At 33.6% G+C, this 20,927-nt stretch overlaps 2 protein-coding genes and 1 long non-coding RNA gene across 8 annotated transcripts in view; 1 reads left to right on the forward strand and 2 right to left on the reverse strand.

Annotated features, from left to right (window-relative positions):
• Positions 1–1,975: 1,975 nt before the first annotated feature.
• Positions 1,976–3,323, reverse strand: LOC148599272 (uncharacterized). The gene is made up of 3 exons (XM_088558464.1): positions 2,838–3,323; positions 2,365–2,419; positions 1,976–2,113 (listed from the first exon to the last, which is right to left on the reverse strand). The coding sequence occupies exons 1-2, from the start codon at positions 3,241–3,243 to the stop codon at positions 2,373–2,375; spliced, it is 453 nt and encodes a 150-aa protein (XP_088414590.1). The 5' UTR covers positions 3,244–3,323; the 3' UTR covers positions 1,976–2,113; positions 2,365–2,372.
• A 2,403-nt stretch (positions 3,324–5,726) lies between these two features.
• The window catches only part of LOC148599273 (retinoic acid receptor alpha-A-like), a 59,924-nt gene continuing 44,723 nt past the window's right edge, over positions 5,727–20,927 (reverse strand). For all 6 annotated transcript variants that reach the window (XM_088557927.1, XM_088557928.1, XM_088557929.1 and 3 more), the window contains exons 3-7: positions 14,271–14,368; positions 12,209–12,353; positions 11,582–11,775; positions 10,734–11,109; positions 5,727–9,644 (exon numbers count right to left, since the gene is read on the reverse strand). In XM_088557927.1, coding sequence (XP_088414053.1) covers positions 9,436–9,644; positions 10,734–11,109; positions 11,582–11,775; positions 12,209–12,353; positions 14,271–14,368 — 1,022 coding nt within the window. In that variant the 3' untranslated portion in view covers positions 5,727–9,435. The remainder of the gene's footprint in view (positions 9,645–10,733; positions 11,110–11,581; positions 11,776–12,208; positions 12,354–14,270; positions 14,369–20,927) is intronic.
• LOC148599274 (uncharacterized) lies at positions 15,652–20,787 on the forward strand. Its single transcript, XR_015917835.1, has 3 exons — positions 15,652–16,065; positions 17,570–17,644; positions 19,268–20,787. It is a non-coding gene; the product is annotated as an uncharacterized LOC148599274 (long non-coding RNA).

Genomic DNA, 20,927 nt, shown 5'->3' on the forward strand with positions numbered 1-20,927 from the left:
CACGAAGTCTGAGTGGTTATATGGCAAGCTCTGGTATAACGTATCAGTTGTGATATAAAAACTCCATACGCAGGTGCTGAAGGAAAGTTCATAATGCGGAATGAAAACACATCGCGTTTGTCGTATAGTTTGGTCAGTAGTTTTTCCTTTACCATCGATCTCTAAGTGTAGTTCAAGATATGAGGCTGACTTCACAGTGGCTGTAGTTTCTTTTATCTCAAGTTCTTTGGGGTAGATGCGATGCACAAAATCCCCGAAACTAGGATTGTTTAACGATAATACGTCATTTATATAGCAGAAATTGAGATCAAAGGATCTGGCTAAACTGCATGTATATTCCTTCCTTTGGATAAGATCAGCTAAACACCTTTAATTAAGCTCTGAAAAGCCCCCATATTAAAGCGTTAAAAGCCTACGGTAACAAAACGCTGACACTTCTTAGAGCTTAATTAAGTGATAGACTTGAAGGCAAAGCTGACTCATAGCAACAAAAAAGCAATTTTGCCATCCAAATACAACTTTGATAATAATATCTTACTGGATGGAAACAAGCAAAAATGATCCAGAAATAGATGTAAAAATAACCTTGAATAACAATCTACTTTGGAATGTCGCTCTAACAGTGACGAAATATAATCCATTAGAGAACATAATTTCAATACTCTATGCTAAAAACTGTCAAACAAAGATCGTTGATAGAAAGTGTTACAGGTGTATCAATGTTTTTGGAAACGTTTCCAGCCGATTCAGGCGGGGCTTGGCGGGCGTGCGCCCCTCCCCCTAAAATTTGCATAGCATGGGTTGTCAGGGGTAGGTTTAGGCTGTTTTAGGTTGAAACTATAATTTCTCGCTAGTTTTACCACAAAAGATATCTACATTGCACCCACTCTAGAAGAATATTTCAAACAATTAATCTAAAAACTTTAACTGTGCGCCCTCACTAATCTATAATCCTAGATCCTCTGGTTTGCATTTATATATATCCAGTTTTTAATTCAAATAATTTCATTAACTAGATAGATGTAACTGTTTATCATGTTAGTGAACATTTTACCCAAATATTGATTGGTTTTAACGAAAATCACGTGTCTTGCCCAAATAAGAAAATTCAGAATTCTTTGAGCGAAATTGTATATTTCCATGATGTATTTATTGATGTACAGAAATAACCATTTCTATTGAATATGATCCATATCAGATACATGTACTAAAATGTTAATTAATGTTTTATCAGCATTATCCTTACTCATCTAGACCAAGTTAAATTCTAGTCGGAAAGTACGATATGTCGGTAAATTCTGGGAAAAGAACTGTATTTAAGAAGAAGTATAATTGTTCGTTGGCGAATGCCTCTGTTTCGTTGGCAATCATACCAAATCTACTATAATTTTTATATTTAATCCTATAATAAATAAAACAAAAGACGCATGCCTGGAGAACGAACCAGATAAGCGTGCATTATTTTAACTACATTTTTGTTGTTGTTTTGTTTTTTTGTTCTAACTGATCATTTAATAGACAAATATGTATTTTGATGAAGATGTTTTGTCAAAAGGAAATGTATCATATTGCCGATTGCCATCGGAATCTCTCTACATTTTTGTCCTGTTCTTATGTGTAATGTTGTGCCTTAATTTATGAACTTTTTTAGCCTCCTTTTGACTATCCTCTGTAGTTTATCAGTTCGGTAATTTTGTTATTACTTTATAGATATTGTCCATGCGGACTGAATTTGTCATGTTTTCCACCGAAAATATAAATTTCCGAGAAACAATGCCGGATCAATATGGCACATTTTGTAGTTATCAACCAGTACTTTTTACATTTAAGTACATGTACACGTACAATGTATATTACTGTATACGTAACAGCCTATATATTAAATCTTTTGGAATTGAAGCTACATGTGCATTGTGTTGAAAGGGAAACAACTCTAATGCTTTTTTTAAACCAAAGAAAAAAAAACAAATTGTTTAAGGGATCAATTTATTTTATTAAAAATTTTCAGGAGAAAATCTGGTATCGTTATGATCCTTCATGTTCTTCTTCGTAGACTCTTTGGAATTGTTGCTGTTGGATACTTTACTAATAATTTAAGTTGTCAGAGAACGATCTGAAATGAAAAGAAAAATATCATTACCTTTAAGTTTCATTAACCTTTCTTTTTTTAAATTTTTCACATTTGTTCATGGTAACATTACATCATTAATAATTATCATTAATATAACAAAGTACTATAATTAATCTGTTTAAAGGAATGCAATTGCATTTTCACACGAATAATTTTATATATCTTCTTTAGGCCATTGTTATACAAGAAAGCAACTGTAAAGTCGAAGGGAGATAATTAGTTCATTAACTTACCACTTTATTTAGTTGTTGTTGTTGATGAGGAATGGGATGAGGAGGAGAAGAAGAACTGAAAAACAAAATGACAACATGATCATGTGTACTCTATTATTGGATTTTCTCAAAGGAAGTAAGAAAATTTCGTAGTCGTGGCAATCGGAACTACTCGGTCTTTTCCGCTACACCAAACTGAGAAACTGTCAATAGTTCCGATTGACAGTCTTCGTTATGGGCTTAAAATTCTACATTTTACGTCTATAATATAATTTACCAGGTCGCTGCAAAAAAAGTTTTAAACAGCATCAAATGCAACGTATTAAACTAGTCAGTGAATTACATGTATATGACTGAATAATTCTATCAACAACGTTTTATTTTCCCAATTTTTTTTTTAATGAAGTTGTTTATGTGCACGTGTATATACATATACATGTTTATATATTTATGCAATATCTTTCAACTACTGTTAAATGACTTTATAAGCTTACGGAATTCGTTTCCACCACCGAAGAGACCACCTCCGATTCCACCACCGAAGAGACCACCCCCGATTCCGACTTCTGGGACGGCCCCAGCGACAGGTGCAATTGGAGTTCCTGGGATGACGATGGTCTCATCAACAAACCCGCCTTTCTTTCCGTATCCGGACCATCCTTTGTGTCCATACCCGGAGAAACCTCCCTTTCCGTATCCGGAATATCCTCCGAAAGATGATCCATATCCTCCTTTTCCATAAGCCCAGTCACCATATCCGACTTTGTATCCACCTGTCATACCTCCATAACCACCACCATATCCATGTCCGTAACCGGAGTTTCCATAGCTGGAGGCGTTGATGCCTTTCAATGCACAAAGGCAAGCCAAGATGGCGACGGTGGCAACAGTGATTTTCATTCTGAAAGAAATGAAATGAAAACTATTAATTTTTATATTTAAGTATTTGACTGTAAGGAGTCACATCCTAAGATTCACATGTTAGGTGATTTAGTCACTTATCTTCTATACATGAACTTGCATGGTCCTCAGGGTAATCCAGAGATTTTTTAAATGAACCACTCCAAGCTTTTGCAAATTTTTCACTGGATCGCCACTGGTTTCCATGTAGGCAAAAGTTCGTGGAAGGGGAATCACTTGACTGGAGTGTCGTGAACCAGGGCATCTTAAACTGTGCAATTTTTTAAATCTTTTACACGATTTTATTAAGACGTTTTAAAATGAGCTTTTTAGCTATTACAATTCAAGAAAATCCCCATTTGTTGGTCACGAAATGTCATTGAAAATTACATTATATTTATTAATCATCCGTGAAAACTCTTTTTCTAATGTATCAAAAACTTTCAGGGAAGTCAAAGGAGCAAAAAATGTGGAACAATTCATTGAATCTCAGAAATTTTTATTGTAAATATTCAATTTGTCTTCAATATTTATCATTAAAAATCAGTAGCATTCAGTAGCAGCCATTCTATATGAAATAGAATTTTCCAACAATGATATTAAGATTGTATAATGTGCTCGTCAATGTTGAAAACGCGAATTTGAAGCAAAAAATGGAAAAAAAAATATCAGTATCAAGATGTTGTTACCTGACTGGTTTATCCGTGGAGAGTGCAGTGATTCTTCAGTGAATGACTCTGGCATTTATACCACATATATTGCACACGCTAACGTAATACTGGTCAATATTTGAGCTTGTTCCGGAAGTCTGGACCTTGCATACATGTACATGTATTTGTGTAATGTTGTTGGTTTGGAAATCATTCATTACCACATATACATGTTGAAGACCGACTTGTCTGTTACGAATTCTTCACCGTAATCGGTCAATATGAAAGAATTACGAAAGACAAAAACAGCTGAGAAGTAATTCCTTTTGATTATTATGATAATCATTTTTTATTGCACGTATCACTGGTATCATTATTATTATATTTATTATTATTATCATTATGCTAATCGAGAAAAGGTCATTTAAACTTGGTAAATGTATTGCATTCAGTCTAATTTTGTTCAGAATTTGGATAGAGTAAACAAAAAACAAGACAAACAAAAAAACTACAAAATGTACTTGTATAAAATTAAAATTATTTCATTATTTAATTCTTTGTACATGCTTTTTCTTTCAAGACAAAAAGCAGTGCTGTTAAATTGTATTGTTATGCTGTCTATGGATTGCAATGCTACATGTAGCTACAGTACCGCTGTTAAAATATTTCTACATATACATGTTCCTATAAATGTTGTCAAACCCAAATTGTACACTACATATAAAGATATATGTATGCTTTGCAGTATTCGAATTATATTCATGACGACATCAAAATTGATATTTTAAGTACATGTATACGTACTTTCTTATTTTATTTGTCAGAACTTGGAATTTAGAGTACCTTATAAGTTGGACTAAATAATATGAATAATCTCCCCTTGTACACAAGTTTACATTCAAGGGAATTGCCAGGGCACGCATGAAGAAAACAGTTCTGTACAAGTATTACGGTATGTGAGTGTGGACTGTTCTCAACAAATATACAGGTAGATTTTCTTGAAAAAGGTGTATACGACTGAGGTCTGAGAATTCGTTTATTTTCTTGGAGGTGTTGGCCAGAATAATTACATGTATTTCGAACTTTTTCAGGGCCTTAATATTTATTTCTAAAACTGCATGACCCTTCCTCAGAATCAAATGGTGGTCACCTAAGGATAAACAATTGTTTCTAATCTAAAATTATGTAAAAAAACACAGGATTTAAACTTGACATCTAAATGTCTACCCCACGGCTTTAGCTAGTGCATCGTCGTGTTTATACATGTACATGTATACGAGGATGTCTTTGATTTTACTTCCCTATACTTATCTATGGTTAACTCTCTCCACAGAACAACTTGATATGATTTTTGCCTTACTGTTATGTGAAACATGTTGGAAACTAAAATTCATCCATATATTGTTTTCGTCGTACTAATTATTTTGGTAATTTTATGCTCTTTGTTGTGTTTGGCTGTTTTCCTTGTCTGGTCTTTGTTCCTAGGTTGCGTTCTTTAGATATATGCTAAAAGCTTGATTTCCTTGATTACTCTTTGTGGGGAAAAAATTGAGATGATTCTCTATTATAAAATATTAATACAGCTTTTATTTGTTAACAAATGCAAGGGTCATTATGTTGCTGTGTGAATAAGCAAAAAAAAAAGAATTGAGATTTATGTTGTATCTGCACATTTGCAAAATTAAAGGCAATAAATTGTCGTCCTACATGTACATACATGTACATACATGTACATTTTTCTAAAATTTTTTCTTAGTTATGTTTTTGTTCTGTATTAAAAAAAAACATAATTACCAAAGTGTAAATGTGTTAAAATATACAACAAAGTTGGTGTTAAATTTGAATCTTTTAATCACCATTTTATCAAACTTATATACAACATAGACATGTTAGCTTAGAGCAACACTCTGCACATAATAAATGACACGGAATATGGTATGTTTAACATACTGACTACAGGCCTACAGAGCGAGTTGATAAGATAGAAACTGATATTAACATACCTGTATTATAATAAAAAAAAATAAGTGAACATGTACAATGCACGTTTAATATATATATGTACATTAAATGCATATACCCCTAGTACACGTTTACAGGTACATGTATATTTTCATGTTTAGTGTTGTGTACTATAATGTTTATCAAGTTCAAATCAAAATCACTCTATGGACCAACACTTTGATTTGGATGAAAGTTGGACCGATTCTTGAAAACTAAGTTTGTATTTTATTCTTAGACATTTTCGTTTTGCTATATTGACCATTACTATCTTTCATTTAGATTTCTTTGCCACTGTTTAAGACCGACCCAAAAAAAATCAAGTTACATCTTAGCCCCACTCTGCCCATTTGTATACAAGTACGTGTATTTTAGCAATGATCACCATATTATATCATTACAATCCGTAAGATCTAAGCAAACTCTTTTAATTCAATTTTTGTAAACCTTTTACAGCAGAAGACATAAACTAAGAATGTACCACACGACTATACTTGAAAGCCCCTGTTGATACTCATTACAGCCTCTAAATGCATGTTACTTGTGACGACGAAGAACTAAAAGCATTGAAAGTCCGTACTTAGTTCGGACATATTGTGGTATAATATCAGATAATTCAATATAAAAATTGCTGATTTACCTCCCTTAGAACATAATGTCATGCCCATTTTTTGCATTGGTTCATACTACCCCGTGTTATTCAATTCGCTTTACTCATCTTTGTCAGAATGTAAATGTACAAATGTACAGAACATGTAAATGTGTAACGATTTTTAATAGAGTTTTGAAGAGACTTGAAGCATGTCTAAGTGATTTACATTTTAATTGTCAGGATGTTTTCTTTCACAAATTGCATTCTGTTACATGAAATACAGTCGCTCTCACATTTCTTCGTTGTTTGACAACGCTTTCATGTACATTGTGTCAATGTACACGTATTTTATTTACACACACATACTTTATAGTTACTGCAGTAACTGTCCAATTACACAGTGTTTACTTGCAAGTATACTTACTCTCAATATACAAAGGAATTTAAAAATATTCACATAGTGGCACATGTGATAATAAATCAAACTGTATAAAGTCACATGAATAAAAGAAATCAAACTGAATTGTAAAAGGAATTAAATAGAATAATAAAGTTTCAGAACTTTAAGGCAAAACTTGTAGCAAGGAAGAGCCAAAAAGAAATTATCCACACATGCAGTTCACATGTACAACAGGCAAAACATATACAAAAATAACAATACAAACAATGGTCATAAAACAGTAAAGGCATTCCATATACAATCTGTGGAATCAACCATAGTTTCATCTGTCCATATACAAATACAGATACAAAAATATTCATTATTTCTCGTGTAGGATGCCTCCGGGAGACAGCAGATACATTGTACATGTACATGTATATGTATTTAACGTCCATTTGTTACAATAATTGTTTATATAAGTCATAGGTTTATTCTTCATGTTGTAAAGATACAACTGTCTTATGAAGTCCGATTTGTTTCATATATTAGAGAATTGACCGGAAGCTGTGAAGTATGTATGTGCATTGCAATAAGTATATAGCAGCATGTAAGTAACTTCTTTCAGAAATAGAATGGAGGCAACGTTATTCCAAAGAATTTGAATCTTACACCATCGTACTGGAACAAACGCAAAATTTGCGGTCCATAACCGTCTAAGTGTAGTACAACTTGTACGCGTTATCAAGTGGATAAAAGACCAGCAGATTTAAGGAGGTAGATCTAGGATAAGGAACAAAATATTGAAATCAGTACTATGTTTGTATCATATTCAATATCAGCAAAGCCTATCAAGCTTTCATTTGAAACAAAATGAAATCAGTCCAAGTTACTTTGATGCTTACATGATATTGATGTAAAATGCTAAATACAAACGTTCCGGTGATTTGTAAGAGTTGTGTCCCTTACCTTAGGTCTACCTCCTTAAAGTTAGGATCACTTCATACACTGTACCACAAGAACCATAGCAAGAACTGCTGCTACCTAGCTCTGTATGCGATTGAACTTAATTCTATATTTTATTTAGTTTCACTAGAACGAGAACCCACTAGGGAGAGGTATTTTTGATAATGAAATTATACGTGTACATACATCTAGGTTTCTATGGTTACATTGTACAGCTATTTTACAACTTAATGATTTAAACTACATTGCTTAAAATATTCCATCATTTGTAGTCTATAGGAAAACTAAGTTATTCAATAATGTTAACGTTGTAACGACATCGTATGTTTTACAATAAGGCGTCTTTGTTTTAATGCTAATCAGATCAGCAAAACTAAGAAAGTTTATACAATAATATGTTACGAGCTGGAATTTGAAAATGTTTGCTACAAAGTATATTTACTAATTTTGTAAACTTATTCAAAATGCTAAAAGACATGATTTTAATTGAAGAGTTAAAAAGACAGGCATATCCTTTACTGTTAATGCACATTTTGAATTACATGTAGGGCCGAATCCTGACACTTTAAAAGGGGGGTACCAGCCGAGGTTTCTCATAAAAAAGGGGGAGGATGCTTGGACATTATTTTCCATTTGCGGTCACTTAAACACATGAGAATGACACATTTTCCAATAAAAAGGGGTGCCAACCTCCTGCACCACCCTCGGGATCCCCCACTGACATGTTTTTTTGTGTTACGCCACTAAAATAGATAGCGGCGAAATTGTTCTCAATTCTAAATTCCTCCTAAAAACATAACCGGGTATCTCAGATATAGGGTTCTTTTATCTCGGATATACGGGTAGCTCATCTCGTTATCAAATGCAATTCCAGTTATTGTGATACATTAGAAGCTTAGACAGTACAAGTATCAGTCTAAAATAGTTTGAAAAATCAGTCAGTTGAAAAACTCCGGCAGGAAGTGACTCACTTTTATCACTTACACATGAAGAGTCAAAGGTCAAATACCTTTTATGAGTCTCACTTTGTCATTCGGTTATTATACTTATGTAGATAACGCATGAAATTTGGTTGATTTTAGTGGGAGAGAGATGGATGATTTAAAAATACAGGCGTCGAATTCACCTGAATCCGCCCCTGGTTAGTGACTGATTAACTGAGATTTACAAAGAAGTTACACTCAATAACATAATCTGAAAGTTCGAAATACGTGTTCCTCATAGCAAACAATATCAATTCCACTCCCTGTCCTTGCATTGTGTACATTGCTAATTACATTAGCCAAATAAAGCATAATTTGGTAATTAAAAATTACAGTGTGTACAATGTGCGAATAGGACAAAGTCATTTCCACGAATGAATTTAAAGACAATCTTATGAACAATTTGTCAGGGGTTTGTCATTTTTTACGGTATTCAATTTCATGTATTTTCAACTTTGAGTTGAAAAGACATCGTGTGACTTATTCAAATGTCTCGATTGGATTGGTCCTCCATTTACCATGATACATTTGTACAGAATTTACTTCAACCCACAGTGAAAATAAATTCGCCTTTTCACACACTGCACGCTCTGAATAACTATAAAACCACATATGATTTTTTTAGTCGTCACTTTCGACCTCTACCGTTGAGTTCAAGATTTTTTCGGAATGAACTGCTGATATGCTACGTAAATCGACGAGGATTTCCACAGTTTTTGGAAACAGTTTATCACATTGACCATGGTTCAATAAGAACTGGCATTTCAATGCTAACGTTAAATCCTCTTCCATCTTTTCTAAGTGGAAAGACTCTCCAACACCTTGTCTATCTAAAATAAGAAATATATTGACTACTGTATGTGTTCAAATTTAATTACAGAGTATAAAAGTATGGTTTTACTAAATTTCAAACCAATGGATCACTTATGGAAGACTTAAAGTCTTGAATGACATGTCCATGAAATGAGGTAAAAGTCTTGGTAAATAAATGAATTTTTCACAGATCCAAGTCAGAAAGTTCAGGTCTCCGACCTCCGGCCTCAACTACATGTAATTTTAAATCCTTTCTGCGTCCTTTAATTAAATTTAAACTTAGAAATTCAAAAAAGCTGATAATCAAAAGAAAACCTTTAATCTTACCCTTGACAAACTCTGTTAAACAAGTTGTTACTAATAAAACTTAATACCAAATGCTGAAAAACTGAATCTAGATTTTTTTTTTCATATTCATCCTGTATTATATCAAAGAACAGTAATAGTTGTATTGGTCCGAGGCAACGTTGGTCCGAGACTCAATACGACGTGTCCGATGACATAATATAGGACTAATATGTGAAAAAAATTCTATGACACCTTTATTAACCAGTTGTGTAAAATAAGAAACTCATTACAGTGTTTACATATGACGTAAGGATTTCTCTGTATGAATTTCGTTTATCTGACATACTTTTCGGCATGTTCAGCGAAATTTATATATTTATTGATGTCGAACTCGTCAAACCTGGCCTTCGTTATAGATGCAAAGAATTAAGTTGTAACATAAATTTTCACAAAGTTGTTTGTGAATATTTTATAGATATGTGTATTAACTATTCCTAAATTACAAGAAAAACCTACTATATTATTTTGTTGACTACCCGGAAGTAGAATATCCATATTGAGCTGTTTCTCCGCATTCGGCCTGTATTTCCCTATCGATCAAGTTATTGATTTTTATTAATTCTGGACGTATATAGTACTGAATGAACAATATTAATCACATTTTACACAACTGGTTAATAAAATCATTTATTCATTCGTCCATCTATAATATGAGATTAATTAATATATCAGTTCTACCTTACTAGGGAGGGGAGCTATCTTCAACCTGCAAATGAAGATTGGATTTTATTGCGTCAAGAACTATAATTGTAACTTACCAGGGCAAAATAAAATAATTGCAGCCAAGATAGATAACTCTACATCTGTCATTTCTAAACTACGTAGTTTTTGGATTGTTGTAAACATTTTATGAAAGAAATCCCCGAATGGCCCCATGCTATGACAAGTCTCGTGGTGAACGTAATATCTAAATTTATCAGCCACTAAATCGTACGAATCAACGTCAGAACTGTGGGATGAAAGCACTGCACATGTCTCCATGAAACTCTCACGTATTAGAAGCTTTTGATTGGTTTCTTGTAGCCGGGTGAATTCTGGGATATCTTTTGCAAAATATGTGGTAAACAAAACCATTGCAGGCAAGAATCGTGAACACAATTTCTTTGCATCAGCATCAGACTGAACCGGGGTTATCTGAAATCAAAAGAAGCAAAGGCTACAGACAAATTGAATTGTAATAGGAAGGCACCCCCTTATCTAAGGAAAATCCCAAAAACCTGGAAACACCAGGAACAGTAGAATCACAAAACAACAGACAATTGTACACATGAAAAAGTTGTGTTAAACATTTACTGCTTGTTAAAGTAACTACAATTATTTTATAATACTGCTTGTACATTATAACAGCCTATTATTTCAAAATTACATTTCGACAACCATGAGCCAAACAAATTTGTTGAGTCTATTGTGTTCGCGAGTACTTACTGTTGTTTCATCTGCTATCCTAACTTTCATTATAGAATTGTACAGCAATACACAGGAGGTCGCCGGACAAGTTATACATAATTTTATTTGTCCTACGCCTTCTCGCCAAAAGTCTCTTTCATTTGATTTTTTAATCGGAAGTTAGTAATATGTATATTCAATCCATGATTGTGCAACTTACCGCAGAAATGCTATATTTGTCTGTAAAGAGATTAAATTCCTTTTGTGCCCCTCGGAACGCCTCGTGAATGCACAGTATCATCTGTTCAGTTCTAATCTGTTTTTCGACGTCAGTCCCAACAGAGCCTTCTGGGAGTTTGAAAAAATTAAATCTGGACGGTTTATCTTTCTTCGGACATCGCCCTAGTCGTACAGCTGGATATAAAGAAAGTACAGTGTTAGGAAATCGGACATCGCCCTAGCAAGTTTAAAGGGTAAAAACCATTACTTTATCTAAAGTGATCTGAAATTTGTTTTATTTACCATCAAATTAAGCAAATTGATTATTGCCTGCACGTGCATAGTTTACTATACTTGTACACGTATGTACAAGTATGTACAAGTAATACATACATGTACTATACGTTAGTTTATCAACAAAAATAATTGATTTATCCCATTTCATCTTTTAACCATGATGGTCTGATTCGGTTTAGTGATTTTTTTTATTTATGTACAACATACATGTATATGCCTCAGTAGAACAATTTTGAAGATTCGAAAATTTTAATTATATAATAAACTCATACGCAATACCCATATATATTAGTTAATTCACAATAAAAAATGAAGTAAATTGCCTCCCAACCTTCGTGAGACATTCCCGTATCGAGACATCTCTGCATCCTGCAGTATTGGCATCGGTTCCGGCTAATTCTCATTATCAGACATCGCTTCGGTGTAGAGCAAGGCTTATAGACTAAATTTTGTCGTACAGATCGTCGGAAGAAGCCCTGAAATGATTAAAAATGAAAACACGTGTAGTTCAAACCTCCTCGTCCAATGGTCGCAGTAAACAAGTGTAAAGATCATTAAATATTCAGGTCTCTGAAACAATCAGAATATGTCCCAGTAAGCATACATGTACATGTATGTGTGGATCAAATTTTCTATAAACGATCCCTCAAAGTAGCGGGCGGCATTTTGTTTTACAGGACATGTGCAAATATATATGTACAGTGTGATATAACATTTGTACATGTACATACATACTGCACATGTACTTCTCGTGTTTGTATAACAGTAACCACACACGTCGTAAATATTTGTACCTTTACAGAAAACGTGTACCTTTTCAATGAACACAAACTATTGACTCTTTGACTTCTAAACAAACATTAACATAAACATATGTTTAGTATTTACATGTGTACCTTTACATGTGTACTTTTCAGAGTACAGTACACTTAAAGTGTAGACAAATTATGAATTCTTGACTAGTATAGCAAGCACCGAGATCCCTTGTAGTATCTTAAATGGTATATCACGATCCTTTCATGTGGCCAAAGAATATTTATATTTTGTAAAACTGTGATTAACAAAATATATATATATATATGATAAACTAGACACCTGTATAAACCAATTTGTTTCGAGATCTCTCCATAACAGTCAAGAATTATTATGCTTCAAATCAAACGCCTTAAATTAGTTACTATAGTATAGTCCTACGTTCATGCCGTGTCCTATATAATACATGTACATGTATACAATTAAGAAGGTTTAAACATATCAAAATGCTTTTAAAACACCAAAATGCTTCCAAAACATACAAAGAATGTTTCCAAAACCTACCAAAACATTTAAATCTCAAGGTTACATATTCGTACAAAGTCTAATCGAAAGAACAGACAGACGTATGGATAACCGTATACCACATTATGTCCGTCAAAATGCACTTAAAATGAGCAATAAGAACAGTATATGCAAAAATAATCTCCCCTCTTTTTTTGCAGGATTCTTAGGCGGTGTCCTAGATATATACATGTACATGTATATGTAACAAGATATGAAATCTTGTGGTAAAATAGAGTTCTTATTTCATTTACAGAGCCAATGAAGAACCAGGCAGGCCATAAAGTACAATGACACATCACATTTTTTGCGGATTATATTCAATACAGAAACAATCTCAATACATTTCATGGTGAGAATCAAGGATGGTAAAGAAAGATTAATTCCATTGAATAGTTGGATAGCACTGTTTCCCCATCATGTTTAATCCTTATTTTATGAACAACCCGCCAAAAATAATCGTAATAACTGTAATTTTAGTCGATTGATAATCTGCAAAACATTGCTGATGTATTAAATGTATAACCTGCTTCAATCTTGAATTGACATGCACTGAAATCAAATGATTCAGAAAAGTATGACAATATGGAAAGCAAAGATTTAATGGTATCATATTTTATAGTATCAAGTTTGTTGACGTTTGCAACGTATGGACATGCGGATCCAGAGTTTTAGGTAAGGGGGATTCTTGACAGGATAGGATCACCGGTAAGAAGCAAGAAGTCAGTGTTTTTCATGATTTATAACACAATTTTTCAATATTTTTTTTCTAAGAAGGGCCCCCGGCCCCCTGGATCCGCCACTGTCGCATTGACCTTTATACACTTAATTTTGAAGTAAACTGTCTTTCATCAAAAATGAGCAAAATGGGAAACATTAATATGACTAGTTCAAATTATCAGAAGGCAGTTGTTACAATATATATCTAAATAGTTTGACAGGAAACATGTACACCCTTATGTAGCAATGTTTTTCTTTAAAATTCCTCCATTTTTACTCTACAGTACTATCCGATGCTTCTTAACCCTCGGAACCATTAACGTTTGACAATTTACCCCCGATACTGCCTTAATTACCTTGCATCCTTCGCATGAGAAAACACCATAGTGAAACCCGGATGCCTTATCACCACATATCTTACAGAGAATGTGCCCGTCGGGGTTCTGCTTTTTTGCTGAAACAAAAATAAATACATTGGTTAGTATATTTGATGAATCATATCGTAGTTTTTCGTCTAATAGAACAAAAGATTACATGTACATTGTATACAATGTCTCCAAGGAATTTAATTTCCCTACTAGTTTCAAATGTACAATTACACGTACACTTTTTAACATTTGTTAAACTTCTTTTCTGTGATTCTTGCGAATATCAACTCGAAAGGTATTGTACGATGCAATACATTGCCCCCTTCTTTACCAGCCCCCCAAAAAATTCAAATTAAAGGACAATATAACTACTAAAATAACAAGTTAATTCCTACGTGTAATTCTTTACAAATTGCATATTTAACATCTGGCATCAAATTTTCAAATTAAAGAATATTCTCACAACTAATATTGCATTTTTCACTTAAAAATCATTTTGTATACATGTACCTTCAGGTACTACAATACCTTTTCATCTTCTATGACTGTTTATGATATCATAGCTAAATATTTTACCAAGGTCATTATTACATGGTCAATACATACATGTAAATACTATCTAACACTTTTTAATCATTTTCTCAGGGACAAATTTCATTTTTAGAATTATAAGGAAAAATAGATGACACGCCCTTACTTTGTCTTGTCTGGTATACATCAAAAGTCAAGTGTGTAAACTACCTGTACGTAGTAACATTTTATTAATACATTTTGGTGTAATTAGGTCAGGAAACTGGCAATACACACTTGTTTACGTCTGGGAGACAAAGTATCTAATATTGTAGCTATATCTGACCCGAATTTGAAATAATAATCTTTTAATTCATATTGATAAAAACTTTTTAAAAAGTTTGTTTTTACATTTTCTTGTTAAGTGATAGTCGGTGCACGGATAAGATTCATCCTTTATAGGTCCTCTCAGAGTAATATCTTGTGTAATTTTCAAAGGTCACGTAATCGAGTTGATTTCGAACAATTTATTCTCAGATAATCTTTTGTTTATAAAATAAATACTAAAGAATTTATTTAAAGAAAGATAGATCGATATAAACCTTTTATTAACCTTATTGTACAATGTATTTTATCAACACAAATTACTTTGGAACTTCGCACTTTTCAAAGTTGAACGCTTTACATACAGGCTCTACAATAAATCAAATGTAGAATGGCATTATTTTATACACTGTACATATTTGCTATCCCACCGAGGCGGAGAGCAATACTTATTCCAATTAAGAATTGAATGTTTCATTTCTGATGTTTCATCGGCGTGTAAAAGCTTTGACCGATCGCACATTTTTTTTTTTTTTTGTATGAAACTAGATAGCTTCTGAGTTATCGTTCTTTATTTTTAGAGACATCTAACTAATTATCAGCGCCAACTATTGGATGGAACTACTTTGATACGCGTACATTTTTTTGTAACGCTACATTTTCGGCACTTTTTCAACAACAAAAAAAAACTGAATCCGAGTTTATTTTTGGTGTAGCGGAAACGGCCGAGTAGCTCCGATTGGAAAAATCACGTGTAAAGCCGATGATATGCACAGTAAACGTAATTATTAATTTATAAAACAATATCTAGATTCTAAACGCTTTGAAGGTATTTCCAATTTCCAACATTTTACAGTGCTTAGATACTCAGTTGAACTTACAGCAGTCATTGATGTATGCTCGTTTTCAGCAATTGTTTGGTCAAATATGGTAACAAAGCATGATACCGGTAGGTACCTTTATTTACTGAGTTGATAGGAAGCCAGATGAGCGATTCAGGCTCTTATATGCAAATAAAAGAACAGCGTTCCAATGTTCCTTGCGTAAAAAAGAGCGGAAAACTTTAAATTCATCGTAATTTTTTAAGTCCAAGGGCCGTAACTTGTGCAAAAATCATTCAACCGTTACCAAAGTTGAACTTAGTCTGTAACTTCTCATAGTAAGACTACATACAAAATATAAAATCAATTGGTAAAGCATTACAAAAAAGTGCTTAAAACTGTAAATTCACTGAAATTTTCTCAGTACAAGGGCCATTACTTAAAAAAAATCATTTAACCGTTACTACAGTCGAACTTAATCTGTAACATTTCATAATAAGGCCACATACCAAACACAAACTTATTTGGTAAAAGCATAACAAAAAACTGCGGAATACGAGTCGTGGGGGACAATAAAACTATGCATGTCATTGTTCCTATTTATACAAACATACAAGTACATTGTATTTATTCATATTTGTGTAGAAAGTTTTTCTTTTTTATTCGAATAAAAAATCGGTAAGCAAAACTTTTTTGCTAATTCGACCATATTATATTTGCTGTAAATAGCTTTAGTAAATCTGCACTTAGTTGCAGTTGAAGTCACGCACGAATTATTTACTGAATAATCTTCCTCTAGAATTTAAGTACATGTACTAAGGGAACATTCATCAGTGGAAATGTAAAATCAACCGGAAACAGATCACATTACAAGCATTTACTTTATTTAGCTTACTTGAAAAAGTTTGCGTCATAACAAATATTATTCGTTCAAATCATATCAAAATCTTAGAACCAAGGGTCATGTTTTAATGAAATCGTTCGTGATACGAGTCTCAATATTAGTTCTGAACAGCTGGAACAAGTTTTGACACAACATTTACAAGCTTTAATTGAATTGAATGTTAGATGCAATATACATTTGTAGGTGTTTTACACAGAAAGGATTTGGTCAATAACTCTTTAAATTGAATTTTACATATTATAGTCCAATATCCCAAATCTAAATACATTTTTAAATTTGATATATTACTGTGTATACAAGTATAACCCTCTCAATCATTTCTGTTGAAATCAAACCCTATTGCCAAATAGAAAACGCTTCCCAGATTTAAATATAATTAAGGTAACATTCAAATACTAGATTTTGGATTATTTTAGACATATAAAAAGAATCAAAAGAATTTAAGTACTGAGGAAATCAATCAGCTGAAAGTTGGACCTTCATTTTGGGCAAATTCAAATTTTAGGACCTAAAACCAAACCCCTGAATTCATAGTAAAATTCCCATATCATATATTCCTAACAATTCAATACTTTATATCAAACCCCATAAAAGTTAGTCAAGAAATAACCAATCTACATAAAAGCTTTTTTTACCTGAATTTGTAAGTGGTTTCGAATAATTTTCAAATTATAATAACTAATATTAATAATTAATATTAATAATTAACATTTTTTCGATTGTTTCAGTAATTGTTTCAAGTAAAATGATTCGCGGGGAACAGCTTGATAAGCTCATAGAGGCCAAAACCTGAACAGTTGGGGGTAAGTATAGACTCCTCATTCGGTGTTGTATTTTGATAGTGATAAGACATTGACACAGGGTAAGAATTTGACCAGAATCGAAGTGGCCCTAATTTGCCCCCTAATTCCTAAATAGTTCCAGTCACGACCTCCAAAATCAATCCTTTGGGCCGAATTTCTAACATTCGCAAGGTAAATCTGATTACATCATTTTCGAAAATATTTGGGCACCATAATGCTGTTGACTGTTTTGGCCATTCCTATCTTTGAAAAATCTGACTCGATTTGTATTTTATCATCGAAGCTAGCAAATGTTATCCGAAAGTGGCTCAGTTCTCAATCATATTACAAAGTTTACGAAAATATAACTGCCATGATGCTATTTGAAAGTGCAAACCGGACAGTGAAACTTTTTATCTCACCTAGACCAAATGTCCCAGTAAGCTTATGCCATCACTTTGCGTCCGTCGTCCGTAAACTTTTCACATTTTGCTCACCTACATGGAAACTCCCCTTGCCAATTTTAACCAAACTTGGCAGAAATGATGTATGCAAGAGCAGATCCTCTTCTGGCTCCGTTTGATTAAACAAGATGCCGCCCGAGGCATTTAAGCTTCTGATAGGCCAATTTTCATAGATAAACTCCTCTGAAACCAAAGGTGCCAATGTTGCGAAACTTAATAGAGTTAATGACCTTAATGCCTTTTAAAACGATCCATTATCAGCAGGCGCGGATCCAAGGAATGGAGTGCCGGGCGTACCCCCTCTAAATCGGTAAAACAAATACCACAATTTCATCCCATAATATGTTATTGCCTTGCTTTGCATGGCATTTAATTCAATTAACCTCCCCCCCCCCCCCCCAAAAAAAAAAAAAAAAAAAAAAAAAATCAAATCCTGGATCCGCCCCTGATCTGTCCTGTCCATGTGGCTTAGCGGGTGGCTGCAGCCACTTAAAGTTGCCATTGAAATCCTTGAGAAAACACATTCGGCCTTGATCTTTGCTTTACCTGCGCCAATGGTGATAAAATAGTAGAATACTGATAAAGACATCTGTTAAAATTTATTTCCGCTTGATTAAAGGAGATGGCCACCAGAGACCATTTAAGACTCTTATTGGTCAATTTTCAAAGATCAACAGCTGTAAAACCACAGGTGCAAATGTCTTGAAATTTTATTGAATAAATAACCTCAATGCCCTCTACAAACGATCCACTTTTTCTGTGGCTCAGCAAGTGGCTGTGGCACTCAATATTGCCATTGAAACCCTATGGGAAAACACAGTTTGGCGTATATCTGACTTTAACTAAGCCAATGGTGACCAAACTTGGCACAATGTACATAGAGTGTACAAATGTAAATATAACCTTTATGTGAAATTCTAATACGAGGCATATTTATGTCTTAAACAGTTTTACATCTATTAGGATTTTTTTTCATAATTTAAAAAAACCTTAAAATGTGAGTTATTATATACATGTACCGATAAAAAAATGTTTTAGTTAATTGAAAGATAAGAAACTAGTAGTTTTAAATACATTAACTCGGTATAATAGGTTAACTTCCTGTCAAGACTGCAATCGCGCTCTCGGTACTTCCGAGGTGAAATTGTAAGGTTAAATTCGCATTCTTTATCATTATCAGGACTTCCTTCTCTAATAAGGGCAACTACTCACTATTTGAACCACCAAGACGTCTCTTTTCCAGACAACTCAGGGTAACGTGGCTGTCTAGATTATCAAAAAGTGGCACAGCAGGATAACAAAACAGTCCACGTTAAAGGCGAAATTAATCATGTACATTAATGTATTTTCTATATGTAAGGGAGCGACCATTTGATCCTAGCCCCCTAAAATTCAAGTCATAATTCCCTAAACCAATAGACCCTTTTGTGCTAACGTTGGGGTAGTCCAATATACACTTCCGCAAGGAAATTGTTTTGTTCTACCCATGCTCTACCTCGCGGAAGTGTATATTGAGCATGCGCACCAACTTACCATAAAAGGATCTATTCATACTCACAGATGTATGTACGATACGCTTCGATTAAAACGAGAAAATTATTGATATTGATAAACAAAGTTTCATAAGTACATCTATGAGTTCGGAATAATAATTGCAAACGGCCATCTACAATTTTTGAGATAATAACTTTGGATATCAATTTATTCTTTATTTCTTTACTGTCTTGTGAAGTTTTAATGTTTACGTTCAGTAAAACTAGTGCTCTAGACATATAGACAAATCGATTATGTCATCACTATGCAAGGAGTTTTATTAACACTTCAAATTGTGCATTCCCGTACGTCGCACTACATTCGATGCACCTCGTGGGACAAATACACAGTAATCACTAACCGAGATCTTAAGCATATCCTTTTAATAATAATGTCCCATGCAACCGTCGGGCGTTGAACTACAACCACGTGTCCTATATCGAGGCAACTTCCTGGTTGCGGGTTTTGACCCCAGTTGACTTTTGGAATGGACCAATCAGAATCTAGATCTATTCATGGCTTAGGTAACACATTGCGATGCCAATTGCGCAAATCGATGTTGAATAGTTTAAGACTTGAACATGCGTTAACTGTAGCTATAAATACTTTTAACTTTTAGTGAGTACAAATAAGGTTAATCACTGTCTAGAAAAAACATTGGGCCAAGTTCAATAAAAACGATAACTGCTATATGTACATGAGACATGTCAACAAGATCAAAGTTCGATCTGGTGTAGGTGCACTCAAACCCGTACAATATTATTCGTTTTTTTTTTTTGTTTTCTTTTTTTATTAGAAAGATTTTCACAAATAAAATATAGTCTTTTTCAACTAATCGTCACCATAAGTTTTCAATGCTACAATGCCCAGGGAAGCACATGCAACCTGTTTAAAACTATTTGATTTCTCCCATGTAGTTCGATGCCCCACCCATACTTGGGATCTTAGAAAGCATTTTGTAGACGGTAACAGTGATGCATGGGTAAGTATTATGTTAATGTCATGTTGAACAAGTACATGAGCACGCTTACAATAAATATGATGCTGGTGACTTGATTTAACTAGACGTAGAATCTTACAGCTTACGCCCCACCCCCCCCAAAAAAAGGACATTGCAAGACACAGTCAACATTGCAGTAAATTGAAGGAATAATACAGCAATAAAAGCACTACAGCGACACCTGCCACTATAAAACTCTTTTTAGCCGTTAATGTTGATTCAGTTTAGACCGGGTTTGGGTTTACTCGGGTTCATAATACATTCGCACAGACCTTAAAGAACTATGAAAATATCTAGTCTAGACAGG

The sequence above is a fragment of the Perna viridis genome, chromosome 13 (genome assembly GCF_037379345.1).
Source record: "Perna viridis isolate PV_CMFRI_1.1 ecotype Kerala chromosome 13, ASM3737934v1, whole genome shotgun sequence".
NCBI classification, from domain to species: Eukaryota; Metazoa; Mollusca; class Bivalvia; order Mytilida; family Mytilidae; genus Perna; species Perna viridis.

Coding starts and splice junctions, on each gene's coding strand:
- LOC148599272 (XM_088558464.1), bottom strand. CDS start 3,243: ATGAAAATCACTGTTGCCACCGTCGCCATCTTGGCTTGCCTTTGTGCA. Junction 2,420..2,837: donor CGGTGGTGGAAACGAATTCC/GTAAGCTTATAA, acceptor TTTGTTTTTCAG/TTCTTCTTCTCCTCCTCATC.